At 54.7% G+C, this 24551-nt stretch overlaps 2 protein-coding genes across 2 annotated transcripts in view; one reads left to right on the forward strand and one right to left on the reverse strand.

Moving 5' to 3' along the window:
- Positions 1–2077, reverse strand: part of MED24 (mediator complex subunit 24) — a 28525-nt gene extending 26448 nt beyond the window's left edge. The window contains exon 1 of the mRNA XM_016164692.2: positions 1947–2077. The gene's annotated coding sequence lies outside the window, so the exon portion shown is untranslated. The remainder of the gene's footprint in view (positions 1–1946) is intronic.
- On the forward strand, positions 1602–24401 carry THRA (thyroid hormone receptor alpha). The gene is made up of 9 exons (XM_016164696.2): positions 1602–1764; positions 12059–12406; positions 14825–14892; positions 15473–15573; positions 17441–17588; positions 18213–18418; positions 19428–19574; positions 20197–20455; positions 21005–24401. Exons 2-9 carry the CDS (start codon positions 12354–12356, stop codon positions 21253–21255), a joined length of 1233 nt encoding a protein of 410 aa, XP_016020182.1. The 5' UTR covers positions 1602–1764; positions 12059–12353; the 3' UTR covers positions 21256–24401.
- Positions 24402–24551: the final 150 nt, after the last annotated feature.

The raw sequence follows: 24551 nt of genomic DNA on the forward strand, positions 1-24551 counted from the left end.
CTGACTGCACACTGCAGCCTTAATTCCCCACTGCAGCTGCTACTACTACACACTGCAGGCTCCTTTCAACCCACTGCATACCTCTCATCACCACCACTCCACTCTGCAGCCCATGGGTTTCATTCCAGCTGCCCTTCTCATCTCCATGATTCCAGGGCATCTCAAGAGAGGCACCCTCCTCTCCCCTAGGCATTGTAAACCCCAATATCCCGTGTAAGAGAAGTGGCTGCAACAGAACTGAGGATGCAGGTGGCTGAGACTAAGATAAGCCAGAGCAGCCCAAATTGGATAGGCTGTTGGTCAGAACCCCACACTTTGCAAGTGAATATACCCAGTGTAAACTGGGCGATTAGCAGGACAGCTCCCCTTAACATGCACACGCACACACTCACACACACTCCAAAAGCAGACTGTGGAGACAGTGCCCCGCCCTGAAAGCCGTGGGAAGGCTGTGGCCCCCGCTGGTAAAACTGGACTAGTGACAGCAGGGGAACCGGCGGGGCCAGGGGGGGTGCTGGGGTAATTAGAGCTTTGCCTGGCGCTGAGAGATCCCCAGATGAAAGGGGTTCTGGCGTCACCAAGATGGTTTTATGTTCTTGAATGCAGGTGTGTGTGTGTGTGTGTGTGTGTGTGTGTGTGTATGTGTGTGTGTGCACGCGCCCTAGTGGGGGGTGAGGCTGGATGGTGGAGACCTCTCCTGTGGGGAAGGGGCTCCATTTTTTTTGCCTCCCGCCCTTCTCCTCAGATTGGCCCTGGTACCATTTGGATTTTGGTGGCGATAAACACGGGAAGGAATGCCACCTCTATGAAGATGAGAGTTGATGGGGTAGGACAAGCCTTGCCCCCTCCCCAGCTCTGCAAGGGGACCAGATTGTTGAGAAAATGGCTGGTGACAGTGAATAGAAAAAGCCTATATTGGAAGAGGGCGACATCTTAAAGGGGAGGCAGTGGATAAGGTAATGATGTTAGAAATGAGAGGGGAAGGGAGGTAACAGCGAGCAAACCTCCAAAAGGATTCAAAACATAGGATGATTGAAGTTAAAAGGACCTCAGGGGTCACCTGCCCAGCCCTTGCATTTTAAGGTTGAGGAAGCTCTGCCTGCGAGAGCGGCGGTGATTTGCTCAAGGTCACACAGTGAGTTACTGGCAGAGAAGGGACCCGAACTCAGAAACAAACTCTAAACCTCCAAGGGTTTCCACTTTCTCCCACTCATAAGGTGCAGGAGGCTCGTGGATACTCCCTTCTTCATCCCCACGGTGCAAACCCCCAAATCTCCCATTCTTTCAACAAGCAAAGACTATTTTTTAAATGACATCTTTTTCAAAATATGTCACCAAGTACCACTCCTGCCGGAGACGCCTGGAGCGGGGAGGGCGAGTCCGAACGGGATGGGGGCGGAGGCAGCCGAGGGGCGGCCGGGCTGCTGGCTGGCCGGGGTCCCGGGGCGCGGCGGGGGGCGGGGGGCGCGGGCCGGCGGCGGCAAGGCGGCCTGCAGGGAGCAGCCGCGAGCCGGCCGGGCGCGCCGAGCAAGAGCCCCAGCCGGAGCGGGGCGGGGGAGGGAGGAGCCAAGAGCGGCCGCCGCCTCTGCCGGAGGAGCCGCGGGGCCGCCACACTCGCCCCCCGCCCCCCCGCGCTCACTCGCACTCACACCCGGGCACAGGAGGCGGGCGGCCCGGGCCCCACCGGCCCCCCATGGACGCCCCCGGCACGGGGCGCTGAGACCCCACGACGCTGCCCAGCTCGGTCCAGCGCGCCACGCCGAGGTAAGGGGGAGGGAGCGAGGGGGCATTAATATGCAAATATCTCGCGATTGATTATGCAAAGCCGCGGGGCTCTCTGGCCAGCTCCCCAGCGGGCTGGGGGTGCCCGGGGGGGACCCGCTGCCAACCTCAGCTTGCCCCGACGCCCCCGTGACCCTGTCACAGCCCGGGAGCTTGCAACTTACGCCCTGAAAAAGGGAGGTGTTGCTAGGAGGTCGGTGGGCCCCAGGGTTCGCTGGCGGAGATGGCGTCCAGGCCTCCCCCTCGAGGGCCCGCCCGGCCTCTGTCCGGCCCGTCTGCTGCGCATTCCCGGGCCCGGCCCCGCTGCCGGCCGCCCGAGCGCCCCCGCCCGCCGCGCCGCGGTTTGTTTACGGTGCGTCGGAGGCCTGCCCCCCAGCCCCCACCCTTAGTCTCCCAGGCCGAGGCCGAGTGGCCTTTGCAAAGCTGCGTCCAGCTGCGGAGGGCAGTATGAGTGGGGTCGGGGTTGGGCTTGCCTGGACCCTGGGAGAGAGAAATAGCCACCCCCCCCCCCACACACACACACTTCATCCGTCTCCCCAGTTGATCATGGCTCTCTGGTTGCAACACTCCTAATTGCAAAAACCGAGGCTGGGGTTGGGGGGTGGTGGGGTGGAGCAGGTAGCGTGTGTGTTGGGGGCGAGCGTATTTGAGGGTCCCTAGATGATTAGGAGAGTTGCAAGCCAGGGTGGTTGGGGAAGAGAGGGAGGAATGGATCTGTGTTGTGTGTGCCCCCCTTTTTTCCTCCTCTTGCAACGTGTCTCCTCTAGTGCCCCTTCTCTGCCTGGGGCCCTTCCTTGTCTGGTATAAAAGAAAGGCCTGGGTTGTGGGGGGATTGATAGGGGCAATGGAGGGAGCCACTGTTCCTAGGGGCGGAGGTCACAGAGGGAAAGCCAGTAGAATTGGAGCCCATTCCTCAATGATGGCTCTGGCCCCAAGAGGGGGAAGGGATGAAGGGGGCTGTTGTCCAAGATGAAGGGGAAGCAAATGTGACATGCAGACACAGAGATATGCCCACACAGACAGCCACATGCATACCCAGGGACACCCAAGCGGACTCAAGGACAGGAGCTGCTGGACACACCCACATGGGGACAAGGGAAGTGGCAGGCTACTGCTGCACGGGGGAGCTCAGAGAGGTGGGACACACCCACGGGAGACCAACCCATGCACATACCCACGCACAGGGTCACATGGAGATGCTGTCACACACAGGGGCAAGGAGGAGTTGCTGTCACCCACACAGAAAAAGTCACTATCGCACGCTTGCATGAACACAGAGCAGTTGCACACAGCCTCACATTACAAAAGACCCTGTCACTCACAGGCACACACGTGCTCACATGAGCCCAGTCACACAGGCATTATCGCCTGCCGTGACAGTCGCCGTCACTCAGTCAAACACAAATGCAGTTACACATCAACACATGTATACACAACTTAGCAACAAGTATTTTCCAGGCCTCCTACTGTGGATCTGTGAGGTTCCATATACAACAAAACTCCTGCTCCCAAGAAAATTAAATTTATTTGTGTGAAAAGTCTTTCCTGCATAATGGTGCAAGGCATGCATTCCTGATAACGTTCCCTGTCTCTATCGCTTGTCATCCCATCCTACTAGATCGTGAGCTTGAGACCTGGCAGAATCACTCTAAGAGCTCTGGATCCCAACCAGAGCCTAGCACAGGAAGTGCTCTGTAAATACTAGTTAATGGATTGACTGTGGGAACTCTAGACACAGGTGCACTTATTTGCACACGGTCCCAGGGACTCAGGTGCAGAAGGCGTTCAAAGGGCTCAGGTTCACACAGTGACAGGTCCACACCGACAGTTGTATTCAGACAGCCCCAGACACACACACTGTAGCTGTGCAGTCAGGCACACCCCTAGATGCACACATAGTCATTGACTTTTTCCCCAGGTTTTTTTTCTTTTTTTTTTTTTGAGACAGAAACTAGAGCAAAGAGTAGGGGCAGGGGGGTTCCAGAGGGCCGAGTCATGGGCCTGAAGCAGTATCCAGTGACTTCCAGCAGCTGGGATTATCTTGGCTGCTGAGTGAGGGGGGTGCTGCGGTCCTTATCCCCACCCTAAAAGCAAATGGAGAGGGCCATCTAGCTGCCCCTGCTGGGTCATTTGTCTCAACCTTTCCTGGGGCCATTCACTCACCCCCAGCTGAGTTCCTGCCTCTCACTCTGAGTCTGGCTCCTTTTCCCACCTCTGCCCTCCTGTCTAAACTTGGAAGCCTTCCTTAGGAGGCCCTATGCTGGTGAGTGTCTGGGTGAGTGATGTGTATTTTTGACTTGGAATTTCTCTCTAACGCTGTCTCTCTGTTGCTGTGTCTTGCTGTGTCTGATTCCCTCTGCTTGTTTCTCTGCCAGACTGTAACTCTCACCCTGTTGCTGCTACCCGTGTCTACCCCTGTTTTTGTCTGTTTCTGCCCCAACCTCCTTTCTCAAAGCTGGGAACTGGCAGTGATGTTCTTCATAGTTTTCCGGTTGTTAATACTCAAACCCCGCCCCTCAGTCCCTGCCTGCCCTGCTTCTGGGGTCATCGAGAGGTTGGGGTGGGGGGCGGGGGGCTCAGCTGGCTGCTCAGGACATCCTGAACTTCCTCAGTGCTACAGCTGCAGGCCAGCAAGTTTTGGGGGCTGGGAATTGGGAGAAGGGAAGGGGGTCACCTACTGCCCATGCTAACCCCTCAGACTGGCAGACTCAGCCAGGAGACACCAAATCAATGGAAACCTTGGGTGTGCAGGCCACAGCAAGCTAGCTCCTGACCAGGCCAGTGAGGAGCTCCCCACCACACTTACCCACTGAGAGAGAATTGTCCCCATGGACAGTGGTAGGAGTTGGCAGGACCCACAGTGGCCTTTCTCCACACCCCTGGCAGCTGAGACCCACCTCAGAGATGCCCAACAGCTGTGTCCTCTTTGCCCAGCCTCAGAGCTTGCTTCTGAGGGTACAGCTGCCTAGACTATGTGCGGAGCTGCATGAGGCCCTCTCCCATGAGTGCAAGCTACAGCCCAGGGCGGCAGAATGAGCAACTCTTCCAGTGAGGGAATCTGAGTGGGGGACACCAAGCATTTCTGGTCATGCTTTCCCTCTAGCTGTGGCCTGTTTGAGGAAGCACTGGTAGTTATTCAACCATAGAGAATCCATGGACTGCTACAGAAGGGTGAACTGAGGCTTGGTCACAGGGAACACAGAGCGGGATGGAAGACCAAGGGTATTGTTCCTCCAGCAGGTAATACCCTGTAATGGTTAAGAGCAGGGACTTCTTTCTTCTTTGGAGATATAGTGCCAGGGTTTGGATCCCAGCTCTGCCACTTGCTGGTTGTATAACTTTGGGCAAGTGATTTAACCTCTCCTTTGCCTTATCTGTAAATTGGGAGTGATAATACCTACCTCATCATTCAGATTTTTGAGGATTAAAGGAGTTAGAATATATAAAACGTTTAAAAAAGTGCCCAGTGCATAACAAGCACTGTATGTGTTAGTTATAACAATGAGGAAGCCTGTGGGTCTGGGGTCCCCTGGACTTCTTGGGGGAGCTTGGTGGAGAATTGGATCTCCTAGACATCACAGGAACAGGAATCAGATGGGAGTAGGGTAGGCATAAGAGGTCCCTAATCTCTAGACTATTCATACTTCATGTCACCATTTTCTCCCTGACAAGTTTTTGCAACCAGAGCCCTTCTGACCCTTACTTTTTAGCTGTTTCTTAAAAAGAGCCTTTGACACTTCAGCCTGGGATACACTTACCCAGTTAGGGGCATGTGCGTGAATGTTTGGGCATCACTGTATCTCTATTGGGACAAAACTGAGCCCTGGGAGTAGGGGAGAGAAATAACAAGGAGAGCAGGCTCCTCTCTCTAACCCTTCTTAGGCGGAGAATACAGCACCGTTCCCGTCTCCTGGGAACCCAGTATTCCACCTACCTTCCATCAACCAATCAACCAGGACCCAGCCCTGGCTGACAGACACCAGATTCTCCCCCCCTCTATAGAGGGGCATTAGTGTGAAGGGTGGTAGCACTGAGTAAGGACCAATATGGTGGGTGTTGCACCTTGAGAGCCAGGGTCCGTCCAGGGTTGCCTCTTTCCCTCTGTGAGTCCAGTGATAAAGACACCTCTCCCTCAAATCCCTTCTATTCAGCCCCTCCCCTTTCAAAGTGCAGCAAGGACAATGAGGGGATGCCCTGTGGCGAGCCACTAGGAAGCCAGTCTCAACTCTAGTTCTTGTGGCTGCAAGGGTGCTTGGGGAACTTTCATACATCTTGGGGAGGGAGGCAAGCATGACCACGGTAGAAAGAGCACTGGCTGGGATTTGGAGATTAGGTTTTTGCCATCCACCAGTTGCTGACTTTGGACTTAGGTTTTCATCATCTGGAGATGATGATGCCTACCTCACTCAGAGTGAGGGTAAATAACATACTGTAGGATGACACTTGTGTTCAATTCATAGTGCATCCTTGCATGGGAAGCAATGCCTAGGGATTCTTTTGGCCTCCCAGGGCCTGACATGCTCCAGGATGGGGATACACATGCTGCCTGGAACCAGAGACAGTTCTCAGTCTCTCACAGAGGCATCTGGGGCTGATGTGTGGTGAACGGCATGTGGTTTTCAGGCATATGGTGTTACTTGCCCTCCTCCTTGGCAGGCCAAGGCAGGGGTGCCAAAGGGGACCTCCCTTTTGTATACCTTTGTGTGAGGTGGTCCAGAGGGAGGGGTCAGAAGTTCTCTGAATAGACGAGGGAAGCAAGATGGAACTTACTGGTGCCCAGGAAATGCTGCCATTGCTCCCCTGCCTTGGGGGTGAGCATACAGTCTGGGGACCACAGACAGGGGTTGAAGATTAGAGCCAAAGACACAGCCACACCCCCCAGTAATGGCAAAGAGCAGTGCGAGGGACAGGCTCAAGCCCTCAACCCACCTCCTCTTCGTTCTCCTCTTTTCCTCTTGTAAGGAAGAGATGAGCTCTTGGCTCGCAGAGCCTTAGCTGCCTGTTTCATTTTGTCTTTTACCCAGGAGCGTAGGCGGGGGAAGGGGAACGGGACCGAGAATTTGGTGGCTATCGGCGTTTTTGTACACATCAGTGAGTGGGCGTGTTGTGCGCGCATACATGTGTGCGTGTTTTGTGCATGTGTGGGCTGGGAGGGCTCTGAATAGCTGAGGAACGGTACCCGGAGCCCGCCGCTCTGCGCATGCGGGGTGAGTGTGTGTGGCTGCACGTGTCCGTGTGTGTGCTGGAGACTCAGCTGCATTCACTTGCGCGCGCGCACACAAACAGACTTTAATATCTCTTCCCATTCCTTCCCTTCCACTCCCCTCCCTCTCTCTCCCTTCCCCTACTCGCTTCTCTCCCTCCTCTTTCTCCCCTCCTCCCTCCCCTTTCTCCCTCCCCTCCCTCCCTCTCTTCCTCTTCCCCCTCTCTCCCTCCCTCTCTCCCTCCACCTCCCCCACTACTGCTTGTGTGGGTGCTAGCTTCTACCTCCCTGGGAGAACACCCCTGCCTTTCTTTTTTCTTCCATCATTCTATTTCCTCCTGGGCTGTTCTCCCCAGGGCTTGCGGACAGTTCCTCTCTATGGTGTCCTTGTCCTTCGTTGGAAGAAGGGAGTGGGGACGGGTAGACCCCAAGCCCTGTGCCCATGATACCATCTGCAGTGAGTGCTTTGGCCCCGTGACATTCATGCCTCCAGCCTTCAGCTGCCCCAGCGCCCAGCTCCAATTACCCCTGGCTGCTGGGGGGGAGGGGGTAGAATGTGCCATGACTGGCTTGGGGGTGCTCCTAGCTCTGCGCTCTTGGCTACTTCATCTACCACCTCTTTTCCTGAGGGGAATTGGAGGAGAAGACATGAAGTTCTGTGGGTTAGCAGGGAAGGGGCTGGCCATGAGGGACGGAGGTAAACTCTCCACCTGGGCAGCCACCTTGATGCCTGACTGGAGCTGGCCTGGATGGGAGGAGGGAGAGGAGAGCAGCAGGTGGGTGAGGTTGTGTTGGGGGGAAGCACAGTCTTTGATGTTAATACTGGGCATCTGGCCCAAGGCAGGGCTACTGTTTATGTCCTTCTGTCTCTGACCTACAGGGGGGAGTTTCCTGTTCTATTCTTTTGGGGGAGAGGATCCTTTGTTGATCCAATCTCCCCCTTATGTCATATCCCCCACCCCCATCTCCCATTCTCTAGCTTCTAGGGTCTCACAGTGGCTAGATCAGACTTAAGGGTCTCTGTCCTTGAGCTCCAGATTCCTATCTCGTGGGTGCCTAGCTGGAGCCCACCAAGGAGTGCTGCCTCCTGTCTTTCCTCCCTCCCTCACTCCCTCCCTCCTGCTTGCCAAGCTGGTGCCTGTGTCTGTGTACTCCTCTGCCATCTCACACCTGCCAAATAGTACCTTCCTTCCCGCCTTCACTCCTCCTCTCTTTCCTGGCACTAGGATAATAGTGAGTTGGGTGGGGCAGCCCCAGCTCAGTCCTTACCCGGGAATAGAACAGGGGAGATCTGGGAAAGGAGAAAGAGGTCCCAGCCCTGAGAGGCATCTACCCTCAATGTGGGGGCCCATGTTGCTGCTGCATCCTCCACCACTGCCAGACTCCCAGCGGCTGTTGGTGCTTGTGGCTGCCCATGGGAGCCCACGCTGGCACAGGCGGCGGTGTCTGCACACAGATGCCTGTGTTTGCCTGTGCATGCCCATGTGTATGTTTGGGCTACAGTGGCCACCTGGGCCCCTTAGCATCACCCTTCTTGGCTCCCATGGTGTGGAATCAGGGCATCAATGCCAAATCATTGGGAGTTGTGGGGGGAGTATCTCCCCCCACCCTAGCAGCAGGCAAAGGGGAAGGGGAGAGGGAGGTGTGAACCTACCCACAGCACTATTAATAGCCCACATGCCAGGCCACCAAGAACCAGCTGTCACCGTGGAAACCATTTCTACTCCCCCCTCCCCCAGACTCCATGGGGTGGGACTTAGGCAAGGCATAAAGCACCCCCCCCACCCATCTTTCTTTGTTACCTTTCTCTCTTTGTCTCCCCTTCCTTCATTTGTCTCTATTCCCCTTATCTGTCCTCCTCTCTGCTTCACCCCTCTCTCCCCATACCCCACCCCCATCTCATCGCCACCCTTCCTTTCCCTCCACTTCATAGGCATCCCCCACTCTACCCCCATCCCTGCCCAGCTCTTTGTTCTTGCCCCTCCTCATCTTTCTCGCTTTCCTCCCCATCCCTTTTACCCCGTCCTCCTCTTTCTCCCCTTTTCTGGGCCCCATCTGTATGAGTGTGTCTTTCCCTCTGTGGTTGGCAAGGAGGAGGGCTAGGCTTTCTTTAGAGCATTAAGGACAAAGTTTAGGGGCCTCAGACAGGTGGGGCCAAAGCCAAGAGCAGACACTCAGGAGAGTAATTGTACAGAATTAGGACCTAGGTGCTGGGGGCAGAGTGTCCTCTCTGGCAGCCCTGGGAGTCCTATGGGAAGGTCCCTTGGGTCCACAGGACTGCAGAGTGGGACAGTCTGACAGTGGGAACTTGGCATGGTGCCTGTAGATGCCGCATTAGGCACTTGTCTCTGTCCCCCCGTTGTAGAAGCACTTAAGCTAAATGAAATGCTTCCCCCTCCACGGGCACCTTGCCCACACTGCCACCCAGCATCTCTTATCTGACAAGGAGTGGGTGGCCAGGCCAGCTGACAGGTGGGTGTTGAGGTCCAGCTGACCATCCTAGTCTCAGAACCCCATAACTCCACCCCTGCACTTCCTTGGGGCTGAGCCTCATCTCTGCAGGGGATGCGCTAAGAAGGAGCTGGGGGGATTAAGCTGGGCTCCAGGAGGAGGGAAGAGAGACTGCCCTTCAGGGTGGGTATCCTTGCCCTTACCCCTCTTCCCAGCCAACCTTTCTCTGCCCACAGCTAACATAGGCTCACGTGTTATGTGCCTCCCCACATGCTGGGCCCTCTGCTTGCTCTGTGTCACCCCAGAGTTCTAGATATGTACCTAAAGAGATGACAAGAGTCAACAGGGGTTCTAGCTTCTTGCTAGGTGCCAGGTGAGGGTGCCCTAAGCAGTGAGGGTAGCGCCGTGCTCCTGTGCCCACTGCCAGGGGCTCAGTGTAGCCTGGGTTGTACCAACAGGCGCTAGGGCACCATTCAGCTCAACACAGAGGTGGGGCAGAGAGAGAACTTTCCCCTCCCTGCAGCAGGCACGTGCAAGCCCTTGGCAGTGCCCAGACACATTTGGAGTTAAGGCTAGGCTAGGGAGGGGGAAGGGAAAATAAACATGGTGGCTTAGGTTGGCACTGCCCCAGGTGTGCCCTGTAGCAACTGGCAGTGGCAGGGGTGAGAGAGGAGGGGGCCCTCCAGAGCTATGGCCTGGGGCAGGAGCTGCCCATGACTTGTGGCTGCTGCTGGTATTCCCTGCCTGGCCTGGCCCTCAGCTGCTAACACCCATTCACACACACCCTGGCCCTCTAAGCCTGCCCCCAGGGCCTGCTCCCCAGGGCTGCCCCTCTCTCAGCATGCCCACTCCTGTGCCTGCCTCCTCCCCTCCCTGGGGGCGCTTGGGCCTCAGGCTGGCGAGTGGATTTTTCCAGCCTCTGTAAACAAGTGGTGGCAGCATGCCAGGTGGGTAGGAGACAGGGGAGGGGGGGGCAGCACCGCAGCCAGGGTGTGCCAAGCACCGAGGCACAGCCTGGGGTGGGGGAGACGGGGAGACACCCAGAGAGAGAGAGAGAGAGATTCAGAAGCAGACAGACAGACCCAAGGAAGCCTTGTCGGGCACAGATAGAGTGGAAATGAGCAACAGAAAATAGCCCTCTATTGTCCAGCCCATCCCCCATAACTCATCTGGCCCCCTACCCTTAACTGCTCTGGCTGAGAGCAGCAGGCCTTGGTGCCCAGTCCCTGGGCATCCCCACCTACTTCTCCTCCTCCCCCCACCTCCACCCCTTAGGGCTGGCTACGCCATTATAAATTTATAACAGGAATTTCTCCACAAGCCAAGAAAAACTTGACCTACTTTCTTGACGGCTCACTGGGCTAAGGCTCCCCGCTTGCACCCCCCCTCAGTCTCCTGTCCAGCCCCCAGTGCCCAGTCCTGGTCTGTGGGGTGTCAGAGACAGAATGGACCACCTTTCTGTCCTCCTGCCATGCCCCCCACACTGGGGGCTTGCCTGAGTGCAGTGGCCCTTTCCCACTGCCCTGCCCTGCCCTGCCCAATGGTCTGACTTATCTCTCTCGGGTCCCCTCCCACCCTGGCTCCTTATCAGTTCCTGGGGGTGGGGCAGGGGGCCCAGGGGCGAGGTCTCTGGTGCAGCAGCCACGTGATGAAGGTTGTGTGTGGGGAGCTGCACCCTTTGTCCCCCTCTCACATGCCCACACCTGCCTGTGTGTGAAGATAGTGAAGCCTCAGGTCTATAGCCTGTGGTCAGAGATGCAATGTGGAAGGAATGGTGAGCCCAGGTTGGCACTGCCCTGGACCCCAGGTAGCAGAACAAGGCTTGCTTGCGTTCAAGCTAGGCTTCAAGGTTTTAATCCCTGAGCCACCTGCTTACTAGCTGTGTGAACTTGAGAGAATGACCAAGCTTTCTGAGACTCAGTTTTCTCACCTATAAAGTTCTGCTGCCCACTTTGGAGGATGCATGTCTATTCAGTCAGCGTGTGGCTTTCCTTTCTCCTTCCCCTTGCCATTCTGGTAGATGGCAGCTCAGCTAAACTAACTGGGATGTCTGGTCCTCAGACTGGGAGGTGTGGTTTGGCACCTTCTATGGACAGCTCTGGAGTCCTTGGAAAGCCAGTGTTTGGGAGTCATAACTTGGCCAGCAGCAGGGGAGATCAGATGGGCATTCGTGATCCCAGCCCCCTTGCCTCCACCCACCCTCTCTTCATGAGTATCCCCATGCCTAGGCTGAAAACTGCTCATCTCTGGTCTCCTCTTGCCCTGTATTTTGATGAATTTTAAGAAAACATGGCAGATGGTAACAATAGCTAGCACTTAATAGACATATGTTAAGGGCCAAACACTTGATTGAATGTGAGGATTGAGACATGGTACATGGATGACCTCATTCTTTCCCTCTATCCCTTCCCATGTTTGGGGCTTAGGACATGGATCTCCAGTCTTGTCTGCTATACCTGTTGAACTGAGGGGTTATTCTTGTCCTCTCCCTGTGCCTGCCCTCCACCCCCACCACTGTCTTGTTATGAGCCCCAAGAGCCCAAACTGTTGCCACCAAAGGACTCTAACCACCTATCTCAACCATGGCGCCACCTTATCCCTGCCTCTCTCCTCTCTCTGCAGGGACTTCTGGACAGGACAAGACTCTGAAGCTATTCCCCCAGCCCAGGACCCCCCTCACGGACCCAGCTTTCCCTCCAGCACTACCACCTGCCACTCTCTGGCCCCCCTCACCACCCACCCCCCTTGGGGCACGGGGCATGGTGCAAAAGACCAAGTGCTGAGGCGGGCACCATGGGTGCTGTGCCCTAGGCCTGGGTGGCGGGGGGTGGGTGGCCTGTGGGCGTGCCGGGGGGGCCAGTGTGCCCACCCCAGTCTCTTGGCGTGCTGGAGGGCATCCTGGATGGAATTGAAGTGAATGGAACAGAAGCCAAGCAAGGTGGAGTGTGGGTCAGACCCAGAGGAGAACAGGTAATTGGTCCAGCAAGTAGGTCGTGCCACTTCCTAGGTGTAGCAGGCATGGTGACCTGGTTGGGCAAAAGAGAGCTGAGCTTTGGCCTTTAGAGGAATGGGAGCAAGGTCAGCAAGCCTGCTGCCTGCCTTTGCCAGGAGATGAAGTCATGTTCACAGGTGGCAGAGAATTAGGTACCTGGACTGAGAGCCACTCATTGCAGAGTAAGGAGGCGATAGAGAGCAGAGAAATTACACGCAGCTAGTACGTTTACCCTCCCTTGACAGTACAGGGCTACTGAGCAGTCTCAAATGTCCCCAACATCCCCTCAGCCACCCTCACCTGAACATGTGAAGTTCAGACAGCCTTGCCACTTACCTGCTTTCCCTGCCAGCCCGTTTACATCTGGCCTCTATTGTGTGGTCCATAAGCCATACGGCATGAGACATGACAGTTCAGGGCACATATACCAGTAACTGTTGGTCACAGCCCATGCTTATATTTGGAACCTTTTGGGAGCCCCACAAGCTCTTCCTTGTTCATCAGCAAGGGCGGGCACTGCCATGGGTCTCCTCCCAGGAAGTGGAAGTAAATGCCAACTGTGAAGGTTTTGCTCACACGTGGAGGAGGCATCAGCCCTGCACACATTGCTAGGGATTAGCTACCTATGGCCTGTATTAGCCTTGAGGAGCCCAGAGGGTCTCTACCTCTCCCATCAACTCCAAGTGGCAGAGAGCTCTGTGCCAGTTGGCATGGTGCCCCTGGAGCTGGGTACAGCCTGTGCCTATGGCCAGGGAGAGGATGGGGGAGGGGGTGCTCTGGGGAGCAGAGTGGCCGTTGCCTAGGAGACCAGATCCTGAGCCAGGAGGCCAGAGGCCTGGCCAGGCAAAGCCCTGGGGCCCAAGACTAGATCTCTGGAGGGGTGGAGGAAGTGGATGGGGCTGGCAGTTGGGTAGGGCACCAGGGGTTTTCCCCAAAAAATCTTACCCTGGCGGCCAGGGAAAGCCCTGAAAAAGAATACCTGGCATGTCACTACATCGCTCTGACTGGCAGCTTCTGTGCCCCGCTGCCCAGACTTCTGCGTGTCTGGGAGAGTCTGCTCCTAAACTGAGAAAGGCAGGAATGCCTGTTCCTGGTCCCCCAGAGCTGCAGCCCCTCTTCTGTCCTCCACCCCTCCCCCATGTCCCTGCACCACCTTGTGGCTGTCCATGGGACTGCACCCAGAAGCTGTAAATCTTCTAACTGCTGAAGACTGCCAGCTCAACTGGGGCCTAGGTGGCTTGGACATAGTTCCCCCACACCCTCCCCTCCTGGAGGTGGGAGGGAGATCTGACCTTCCAGCCATTGAAGAAATCAGACAGGAGTAGTCCCCAGAGAGCTGGAACACAGAGCTGTGTTTGACGGTGACCCTGGCCAAGGTCACTGTGTCAGTGTGTTGGGAGCTGCATCAGGCTCCAGGGGGAGGGGCCTGGCAACATGCGGAGTGGGTATGGGAGGTTATACAATCATGCATGCATGTAGAAAGCTTGTGTAAGCTGTGTGTGTTGAGATTATGTAACATGTGGAGAGGCTGGCAACATACATGTGCATTGACCGTGGGTTGCTAACGCCTTGCATGGAGGTGCTCAGGGTCTTTGTCCTGGCTCTGATCATCCAGTGCATAGTGTCATCAGACACACGTGGGGCTTCAGTTTGTTATGTTAAATGGATGCCATGGACAGGGTGACTCTGGAAGCCCTTTCCTATTCTCATATACTTGGTTCTAGGTTCTAGTTGCTAGGTTGCTAGGAAAGCTATATGTTTTCAGTCACTGTAGTTATTTAGCTTGTGTGTATGACCTGGAAATCAAGTAACATGTTTACTGGGGGAGGGTGGTGGTATTATTAGGTGCCTATCCAGAGGGTTGCATAACACGTGGGCATATCATAGAGGTCATATAACACATTTGAGAATAACCTGAAAGTTACATAGACATGGAGATCTTAGTGTTTCTTTACCATGCTTGGGTTTATACTGAAGGCTACGTAGTTAGTTATTCATGCGCAGTAGTCTTGAGTCGCATATATATGTGTGTGTTCAACAGGTTATATAGCTTTAAACGTGTCCTGAAGATTCTTTCTGCATGTGTCATGAACCGAAGGCTTAAATAGGTGGATATTTTGTGGATTCTGGGTGTTTAAGGTTTTATAATGTGGGTGTGTGTGTGTGTTTTGGGGCCCTAGAATATGCTTGTGCTCCAGCCAAGTCCCTAATCTTTCTCCCTGAAGCTTCTAAATAGCTGGACCCTTCACAATTTTGTCAGCTGACCTGGGAGTGGGAGGTAGAATGAGGACACTAGATGCAGGGAGTTGGGCCTGGGGGCCTATATAAGCCTATTGGATGAGAAAGGGGCTGCCCAAAGACAGCTCTGTGATTCTGCCCACTTTGCCCCCATCCAGTGCCAGGTCACCAGATGGAAAGCGAAAAAGAAAGAACGGCCAATGTTCCCTGAAAACCAGCATGTCAGGTGAGCCTGGCTGTGTGTGCCCTTCCTCCTTGCTCTCAACCCCACCAGACCAGACCAGGACTCTTCTGGAGCCTGGGCATGTATCAGCAACTCCTGTGTCCTGTGGGGAGAACCTCCTGGAGGGCTTGGGATAGACTTGTCTGAAGGTGAGATGGGTGATGTAGGCATGCCCCAGCCTTGAAGATGGATTAGGTCAGGAAGGGCCTCTTCTCCTATAACCCCATCGTCTGAGAACCCAACCACCATCCCTGAATCAGAGCCTGGGCTAAAGGGCTGAGGGGCTATATTCCTCTAAGATGAGCTACTGACATTTGCTTCTCCTCCTGTATCCCCTGCTCCTCAGATTCAGCAATAGAAAAGTCCTGAATGGGCAGGCAGAAGAACTCTGGGATTCTGCATATTCTTAAGGGAGGGGATCGACTAAATAACCTCTGATGTGTCTCTAGGATTCTACCCTTCAGGGAGGCTGGGCTAGGGGATGGGCCAGGAAAGAAAAGTTGGGGAATGGAGACAGTGTAGGAGCCTTTCTGCTGGGGGCCCAAACCATGCCTGCCTGCCTGCCTCCCTTCCTCTCTCCCAGGGTATATCCCTAGTTACCTGGACAAAGACGAGCAGTGTGTCGTGTGTGGGGACAAGGCAACCGGTTATCACTACCGCTGCATCACTTGTGAGGGCTGCAAGGTATGGACCAGCTGGCTCCTGCCCCTCCCCCACCACCTGAGCCCCCATCTCACTCCCTGTAAGGCCCTCAGCACCTGGCACAACAGATGGCTCTATAAACATGTAACCTAAAGCTCCCCTATTACATCATCATCATTTCTCTTCTCTTATTCATTCATTCATTTGTTCATTCATAGTTCCTGCCCTGCGCCCCATAGGTGAGATGCCTAATCTCTCTGAGCCTTGGTTTCTTCATCTATAAAATGAGGATAATCATGCTATCTATCTCATAGAGTTGTTGAGAGAATTAAATGAGTTCATTCACATAGAGTATTTAAAACAGTAACAGACACATAAGAAGCACTCAGTAAATGCCAACTATCATTTATCCATTCAGCATATTAAGTGTGAGAGATGTACTGTATACCCTGCCCTCAAGCTGGTTACAGCCTACCAGAGAGAGATAGACATCAGTTAAAACCAACATCAGTGTTTTTCAAAATGTGATTCATGGTCCACCTGCAGTACTAGTTAAATGCAGATCCCCAGGCCTCATCCCAACCCTACTCAAACAGAACTTTTGGTGGTGGAGCTCAAGAATCTGCCTTGGAACAAGCTCCGCAGTTGCTTCTGCTACACCTGGAAGGGTGACAACCAGTGCTGGTGGGATGTGGTGGGGCCCAGAGGAGAAGGGGGTACAGAGTCTCCCTAGGCAGAGAGCACAAGGTTGTAGACTTGGAAAGGCTTAATTAGATTTCACTTCAGGCATTTCAACCTGCATGGTTTTTTTCCAGGATCATTACCTCCTGAAAATGTGAAACCTTCTAAGAAACAAATATTTTAAAATATGTTAAGGCTTCAAGTTCCTCTCTTTCTTGGTGTCAACCAGACTAAGACCACCAGAGATTTAGAGTCCCATAGCAGTGTCCCTGGAAGCAATACAAGCAGTGTAACGTAGACCAAGGAGCCTTACATTCAAGAACATCTAAGTCCCAGAGGAGCTTCTCAAAAGGACAAAGATGCCTGAACCCACCCCTGGAGAGTCTGATGTTATAGATCTAGAGTAAAGCCCAGGATTCTGTATTTTTGATAAGTGCCCTAGGTGATTTTAATGCACCCCAGAACCTGAGAGCTCAGACCTCGGTGTCCCATACCTCAAGAACAGTTTGGCTGCCCATTTTGCCATTTGGGCAATTTAAGTAAGTTAAACGACTTTGGGCAAATCGCTTAATCTCTTCAAGCTTCTGTTATCTAGTCAGCAAAATGGAGATAGTGATAGCTCCTATCCCATGGGGTTTATGTGTGTTAAATATGATGATGCAGCAGAGAAAAGGCTTGTAAAGTGCCTGGCACATAGTGAGCCTTCAACATGATACATAGAATTGAAATATTTTTTTAAAGCTACAAAAATTCGTAGCCAGTGCCTAATTATTTTGACATGTTGACACCTCCTCCCCATTTCATGAACTCTACCTGCATGGGCAACAAATAGCATGTACGAGAATGGTTTGGGGTCATTGTTGTTTTTAGAGTCATTAAGCAAGATGGTCAATCAGGTCCTAATTGGACTTCCAGTGCTGCTGTTCCTTCAGGTCTCTCAGCACCTCACACCATCCCAGGCCTAGATCTCCCACTGCAGCCATCATCCTCACTGTCATCACCACCTGTATTTGTGGACCCCTACCCTTTAGCAACTGGGGGAGCTGAGGGCATGTGCTTCCAAGGTCCTTCTGAGTCCTGGCAGAGTCCAGTGACCCTGGGTTTGCTGGGTCAGGAGTACGTCAGGGTCCCTCACTGATTCCCTCCTCCCCCCACTAAGTGAACAGCATGATTGGTTCAGGAAGGGGGAGATTATGACCGCAACATGCTGCATCTACCCTCCACCCAGGGCTTCTTTCGCCGCACAATCCAGAAGAACCTCCATCCCACCTACTCCTGCAAATATGACAGCTGCTGTGTCATCGACAAGATCACCCGCAACCAGTGCCAGCTGTGCCGCTTTAAGAAGTGCATCGCCGTGGGCATGGCCATGGACTGTAAGGGGATGGGTGGGAGGCGCTGGGCCAGGAGGCTGTGGGTGGGGCTGAGTTTAGATATGGCAGCTCCCTTCCAGGCTACCCTCGGGGCCCATAAGGCAAAGTGACAATCCAGGTCAGGGTAATGGCAGAATGAATGTTCAGAATCTTGGTCCCTGCTGCCCTTATCCCTGGGGAAAAGGAGACAGAGGATTCCTCTTTGGGCCTTGCACATGAGCCCCAGTACTTACCAGCCTTGCCTCACTCCAGGCCTTAGAGGGACTTGTTAGGTAGAAAGAGGTCCTGAGCACCCCACCCTAGCACAGTGTTCCTGACTACCAGAGAAGACACCCCACTTCTGGGTGAGAGAAGGCAGCTGTTATTGGCTAGGGATTGGGTTGCAGGGTCTTCTAGTAACTGTCACCATAATAATGCTTTAGACAAGAATCTGCTGTGTCTCAAAGTGGAGGTGATGTCCTAGTGATGATCATGATCCAGGTTGTGCCACCTAACTGCTAAGTGATTTGGAAGTCATTTAACCTCTCTGGCCCTCAGTTTCTCCAACTTGTACACTGGAAAGAGTAGTTTCTAAGAAGGTTGTGGAGAATGCCATGCAAAGGATGTGTGTCTCCCTGTCGTTGACAGTGGTTCTAGATGACTCGAAGCGGGTGGCCAAGCGCAAGCTGATTGAGCAGAACCGGGAGCGGCGACGGAAGGAAGAGATGATCCGATCACTGCAGCAGCGACCAGAGCCCACTCCCGAAGAGTGGGATCTGATCCATGTTGCCACGGAGGCCCATCGCAGTACAAATGCCCAGGGCAGCCATTGGAAGCAGAGGCGGAAATTCCTGGTAAGGAGAAAGCAAGATACGGGAGAATGAGTGGCAGCCGGGTGCCTGGGAGAGGAGAGCAGGTTCAGGGTCTTGCCTCCTCCAGGAAGCCCTTTTAGTTTAATGCACCCCAAAGGTGATGCTCCTTACACCTTGGTGGTCTTGATTCATATACACCTGTGTATGTGTCACTGCTGTCTGGGTCCTGCCTGTTCCATCCAATTGGGAGCTCTGTGAGGACAGGGCCTTGCCTTCCTCATTGAATTTCCAGTGAACTGGATTGACCCTTCTTTTTCCTGCCCTCAGTGACAGGGAGGAGAAGGTGAGGACACAGTCACATAACAGTATTTTGGGGCACCTGCTGGGCGCCAGGCATTGTCAGGCCCTGGCAAAACTGAGTGCCAAGTGAACGGTCACTTGGAAGGAGAGGAATGGTTGGTTTTATATGATGGGGGAAGGCAGAAAACTGGCGTCTGGTTCCTGGTGGAGTGTGCCAGAGGGCGGAACGGCACACCGTTAAGAACGGGGACTCCGATACCAAGCAGATGTGTGTATTACAGTCAGGAGGCAGACTGTCTGGGTTCATATCCTGGTTCTACAACTTTCTAGTCATGTGACCTTGGGCTTATTAGTTAGCTGTACTATGCCTCAGTTTCCTCATCTATGAAATGGAGGTAATTATATTATCTTCCTTATAGAGTTATGGTGAGAATTAAATGAGATAATATATGTAAAACATGTAGCCTAATGCCACATATTAAATACCCAATAAATATAGCTTCTATTATTGTGACATCACTTCTACTACCATTACGATTGTTGTTATCATTAGCAGACTTGGAGCTCTGGCTCTGGTGTATTCTTTGCCCCCGAGGTGCAGGAGATGCTTTAGGCCTGGGATATAGCAATCCCAGGTACTGGTGGCCCCTCTTCCCCAAGCTGCCTTGGAGCTCCCCCTGGTGGGCAGGGAGCCTCAGTGAGAGGTTGCAAGGGGTCTGCAGCCCCCGCTGACCCCCATCTCTCCCTCTAGCCGGATGACATTGGCCAGTCGCCCATCGTCTCCATGCCGGACGGAGACAAGGTGGACCTAGAGGCCTTCAGTGAGTTTACCAAGATCATCACCCCGGCCATCACCCGTGTGGTGGACTTTGCCAAAAAACTGCCCATGTTCTCCGAGGTGAGTGGTAGATGGGAGGAGAGATATGGTACCACACTGGAGGGAAACTTGGGGCTGCTCCCCAAGGCACCCAGCCCCAGCATGTGCTCACCTGAGTTTCTCTGGGCAGGAAGCAATTCCTCTAGGTCAACACCTGTGTAGTACATGTACACACGCACACACACACACACACACACACACACACACACACACACAGCTACTTGACCCCCTAAGCAACCAGCAGGCTCCAAGGGTCCAGTCTCCCCAGCCCCTCCCGTGCCCTTCCAGCCCCTCTCCTCACAAGTCTACATGGCCATCCCACCTGTAGGCAGCCTGGAAGTTCTTATGTTAAAAAACACTAACTAGGGAACATGCTGCCATACTAGCTATGCAACCATGACCATGTTACCTAACTCCTTTGTATCTCGGTTTCCTTATCTGCAGTGGAGATGGAGATAATGATGGGATAATTGTGAAGTTTAATGAAATAGAGCATATCTGTGGCTCAATACGAGTTTAGCTATTCAGAGTAGGTGTTACCGGCTGAGGTGAATGGTAGCCTTGCAGCTCCCAGGGGGCATCCACAGGGGACACTCTTGGGGAAGGGCATGCTGAGTGTTCCTGTGGCCCTGCCACTCTGCAGCTGCCTTGTGAAGACCAGATCATCCTCCTGAAGGGGTGCTGCATGGAGATCATGTCCCTGCGGGCGGCTGTCCGCTATGACCCCGAGAGCGATACCCTGACGCTGAGCGGGGAGATGGCTGTTAAGCGGGAGCAGCTCAAGAATGGCGGCCTGGGAGTGGTCTCTGATGCCATCTTTGAATTGGGCAAGTCACTTTCTGCCTTTAACCTGGATGACACGGAAGTGGCTCTACTGCAGGCTGTGCTGCTAATGTCAACAGGTACCTACTGGTGGGCTGGGAGGGCCGTCACTCTCTTCCTTCCTTCATCTTAGTCTCTCTGCTGCTCAGCTCACCACTGTATTCCACAAGCGTACGTCTGTCATCCAGGCCATCTCCATCACTCAGGCTTATAGTGTGTCTCCTGTCCCCTGTTCTGTCACCCATTCCCCCGCTGTTCTGTTCCTCAGGCCCACCTCTTGCCCCTGGTCTCTTTTCTGCTCCTTATCCCATCTTTGGCCCATTCTTTCTTTCTGCCTCCCATCCCTTCTCCACCCCTATCCCCATCCCACCTCTCTGACCGCCAACCCATCTCTCCGCCCCCCGCCCTGTCCTATATCCAAGTTTCTTCTCTCTTCCCAGACCCACCTCTCTGTCCTTCTGTTCTCTCTGCTTACCCTTTCATCCCATCCCCTGAGTCCCCCTCCTGTGCTCTGCGGTTACTCCTACACATGCCCCACCAACAGTATGTTTTTCTCCTCCCCTTGCCCCATACCATCTCCCCTCTGTCTCCCTTCACCCACTCGCCCTCATGCCTCTCTTTTCCTGCAGACCGCTCGGGCCTGCTGTGTGTGGACAAGATCGAGAAGAGTCAGGAGGCGTACCTGCTGGCGTTCGAGCACTACGTCAACCACCGCAAACACAACATTCCGCACTTCTGGCCCAAGCTGCTGATGAAGGTGACTGACCTCCGCATGATCGGGGCCTGCCACGCCAGCCGCTTCCTCCACATGAAAGTCGAGTGCCCCACCGAACTCTTCCCCCCACTCTTCCTCGAGGTCTTTGAGGATCAGGAAGTCTAAAGCCTCAGGCGGCCAGAGGGTGTGCGGAGCTGGTGGGGAGGAGCCTGGAGAGAAGGGGCAGAGCTGGGGGCTGAGGGAGACCTCCATACCTCTTCTCTCCTTCCTCTCATCCTCGGATAGATTCAGCTCCCACACACACACCCGCACTACCCCGTCCCTCCTCAGAACCTCCAGCCCTGGCACAGGGCACACTAATGAACTTGCTATGAAAAGGACAGTGTGGGAGGCTGGGGGACCGTGTCCTGCAGTTCCCAGGACCCCATCCTCTAAGAAGGTAGGGGAAGAGAAGGAGAACTAAGAGAGGACAAGCCATCTTGACTGTAGGGGACAGGAATGTGGGGTGGGGGAAGATACCCTCAACTCACCCCCTACATACACACAAGAGAGAGCCCCCCACCCACTTCCTTGGCCTAGGTTCCCCCTCCAGGCTAAGGGCCTCTCTGCTTCCCCACATGCCTGGGTGCAAAGAAGGGCTTGGCTTGGTTCCTCCCCGGAGGTTAAAAATTATAGTCACTCTAACTGCACTTTGGAAACCAGGCAAGGGGAGAAGATAAATGAAGAAAAACTAGATAGAAAAAAGAGAATGAGAGAGCGAACGATTGATAGAGAGAGATGATATTAAGTTATTAACTGAGGCTGGCCAGAGGGGAGGAACCCCCCCCACCCCCATGCACTTTGAGAGCTGCCTCTCCTCCCCCCAAATCAGAGAGAACTGCCCTCCATACCAGGTCCCCAAGGTAGGACTGCTGATCAGAGCTGTGAGTTAACACAACAGGGTCCTGGCCAAACCCCTTGCCTTGCCTCTCCTCTCTCTGTGCTCCTTTGGCACCCCCATCCCAGTACCCCCTCTGCTCTCTGCCACTCGTGCCCGCTGAGTTCCATCTACCTCTCACGCTGGATGCCAGCTGGCCCCTCACCAGCCTGCCCTGCTGCCCACACAGCTCCCCTTTCAAGTGCCCAGCCCCAGGGGCCTCTCCCCGTCCCCCTCCTCACTCCTGCACCTTGGCACCCACACAGGAAAAACTGTGGCTCAAGCTCCCGCCCTCCACATCCTGCAGTATTAGCTACAATCCAGATGCTGCTCCACTAGGGGCTAGGGAGCTGTGTGTGAGCTTCTCCCAGAGCCTCCACCCCGTTAGGACTCTGTTTCCCATATGTCTTCTGGGCTCTCTCTAACCTCTGCCCTTGTCCTTCCCCTCTCTCACGCACACACAACGCACTAACCCAGGCTCTGGGTGGGCAGGCACCAAGGAATGGGGTGCTTAGATCAGTGGCACTTAGTTGGGGCCCCAAGGGAGGGGGCAGTTGGTGCTCCTCCTTTTTTCTTTGAAGCTCTTTAGGCCAGCCGCCCCTCTGCCCCCGGGACCCCTTTCCCCTCTCCTTTTCTCTAATTCAGGGACTTTGGCTTGAGCCACCTCCCACCCTCCTGGTGAGGAGCGCTCTGTTGGTCTGCACTTGGGTGAGCTGCCCTCCTCCTCCTCCTCCTCCCTTTGGCTGTTGCCCGCTCTGCAGGGGAGATGTTCTAAGGAGGTGGCTCTCCCATGGATGGGGCAAAGGGAGGGTAAGGAGGGACAGAGCAGACCAGAGGGCCCTGGGCTCAGGGCTGCATGTCGGCAGGGATGGATGGGTGGACATAGATGCCCCCGGAAGCCATGGGGAGTGGGGCAGGGAGGGGGGAGGGGTGCCAGGGCTTCCTGCGCTTTGCACTATTGGGGCAAAAATGTCTTAAGCAGTGGGGAACCTGCCACCCCACCCTAACCCTCAGCCTGCCACAGCCCCCTACACACACACACACACACACACACACACACACAGAGGAAGGCCATTCTATGCTGCCCATCAGGGCATGTCCTTCCCCCACTGTTCAGGTGTTCTGACAGAGGGGAGGGCCTGGAAGAGCATCCGCTGTCGCCATGTGTGTGCCTGCCCTGCCCCTCCTTGGGCTGGTGGGCTGCACATGCTTTGTCTCTCCCTCTTTCCTGGGGCACTGATTCCTGTATTCCTCCTGTCCTATGGGCAAGCCCTCTTGTACCCTCATCCTACCCCTGGGGGCCCAGTGGAATTCCTGACCTGTCTGCTGTCTCCCCCATCCCTCCAGCCCCACCTCTACCCCTCCATCCTCATTCGTAGCCATGGACATGGTGGAGAAAAGGCCTTGAAGAGGCTTAGCCTCTTACAAGCACTTGGGAATACCCACCACCCCTCCCCAATCATGTGAGCTGTGATCCCCCACTCCAACTCCTTCCCTTCCCCCTCACTCTCAGTGATGTGGGGTGTACGTGTGTTTCTCTGCGTGAATATGTGAGCAAGTACACGTGGTGGCAGAGGAGCTGGGGGGACTCAGGAGTGCCACAAACCTGCTCTAGAGAGGCAGCTGTCCCAGTCCCTGCTTTGGAAGTCGGGGACAGGGCCCTCTCCTGGGGGCCATTGGTGCTAATGAGGGGGATGGCCTTGACGTGGGTGCTTAGCATGCCTCCCCCAGTATTGGCCCGGGGCACTAGGGCAGGCAGGGTGGGGCAGCAGGTGCAGTATTGGTGGGAGGGGGGGCTGCTGAGAATAGGATGAGGGGGCCAGGCCAGGACAAGGGGGTGCCAGAGCCATGACCACTACCCCGCCCCCACCACCTGCCTCTCCATCTCAGTATTCCCCATCCCATCACTCCTAACACACATACCTCATCCAGCCTCCTCCCTGCTCAGATTTGGGGAGGGTGGGGGTGGAGGAGCCCCTCCCCCTCCCCCTGGTGGCGGGTCTACAGGGCTGGGAGAGGGCAGGGCGTGTGACATAGACACCGTCCATGGGGGGACAGTAATTTCTGCCCTGGGAACTTCTGGGTGGGGGGAGGAGGACACTTCCTTGGAGGCGCTACTGAATGTATGAGAAGCTGGTGCTGGGGTGGGGGGAGGGGGGTAATGGCCAGAAACAGGGAAGGAGCTAGGTCCCTTCCCCAGGGAGGGGTGGGGCCAGTAGGGGTGACTTGGGGGGGCTCCTACTCCTGCCCCACGTTGACAATCAGTATGTCTGTTATGTGCGATTTTTCACCCCGTTGTGTTTTGGGTCAGGATTTTAAAGAAAGATATTTTTATGGTAATTGTTGCTCGTCTATTTTACTATATATTTATGTAATAAATATATGATGAAAATAACCCCCTTGGGCACCCCCCCCCCTTAGACTTGCGTGCTGTTTCCCTGTATCCTCCCATCTTCTGGCAGAGTACCCACCCCACAAACTGACCAGATGGAGAGGTGTGCCCCCAGCCTTGGCAATATTTCCACCCCACCCCCACAACGAGCAC

Source organism: Rousettus aegyptiacus, unplaced genomic scaffold, assembly GCF_014176215.1.
Source record: "Rousettus aegyptiacus isolate mRouAeg1 unplaced genomic scaffold, mRouAeg1.p scaffold_m13_p_6, whole genome shotgun sequence".
Taxonomy (NCBI): domain Eukaryota; kingdom Metazoa; phylum Chordata; class Mammalia; order Chiroptera; family Pteropodidae; genus Rousettus; species Rousettus aegyptiacus.

What these genes read in the sequence shown, in the direction of transcription:
- THRA (XM_016164696.2), top strand. Translation starts at nt 12,354, where the DNA reads ATGGAACAGAAGCCAAGCAAGGTGGAGTGTGGGTCAGACCCAGAGGAG. An exon ending in TCACTTGTGAGGGCTGCAAG is followed by an intron (nt 15,574 to 17,440) that starts GTATGGACCAGC and finishes CCCTCCACCCAG; the next exon opens with GGCTTCTTTCGCCGCACAAT. An exon ending in AACTGCCCATGTTCTCCGAG is followed by an intron (nt 19,575 to 20,196) that starts GTGAGTGGTAGA and finishes GCCACTCTGCAG; the next exon opens with CTGCCTTGTGAAGACCAGAT.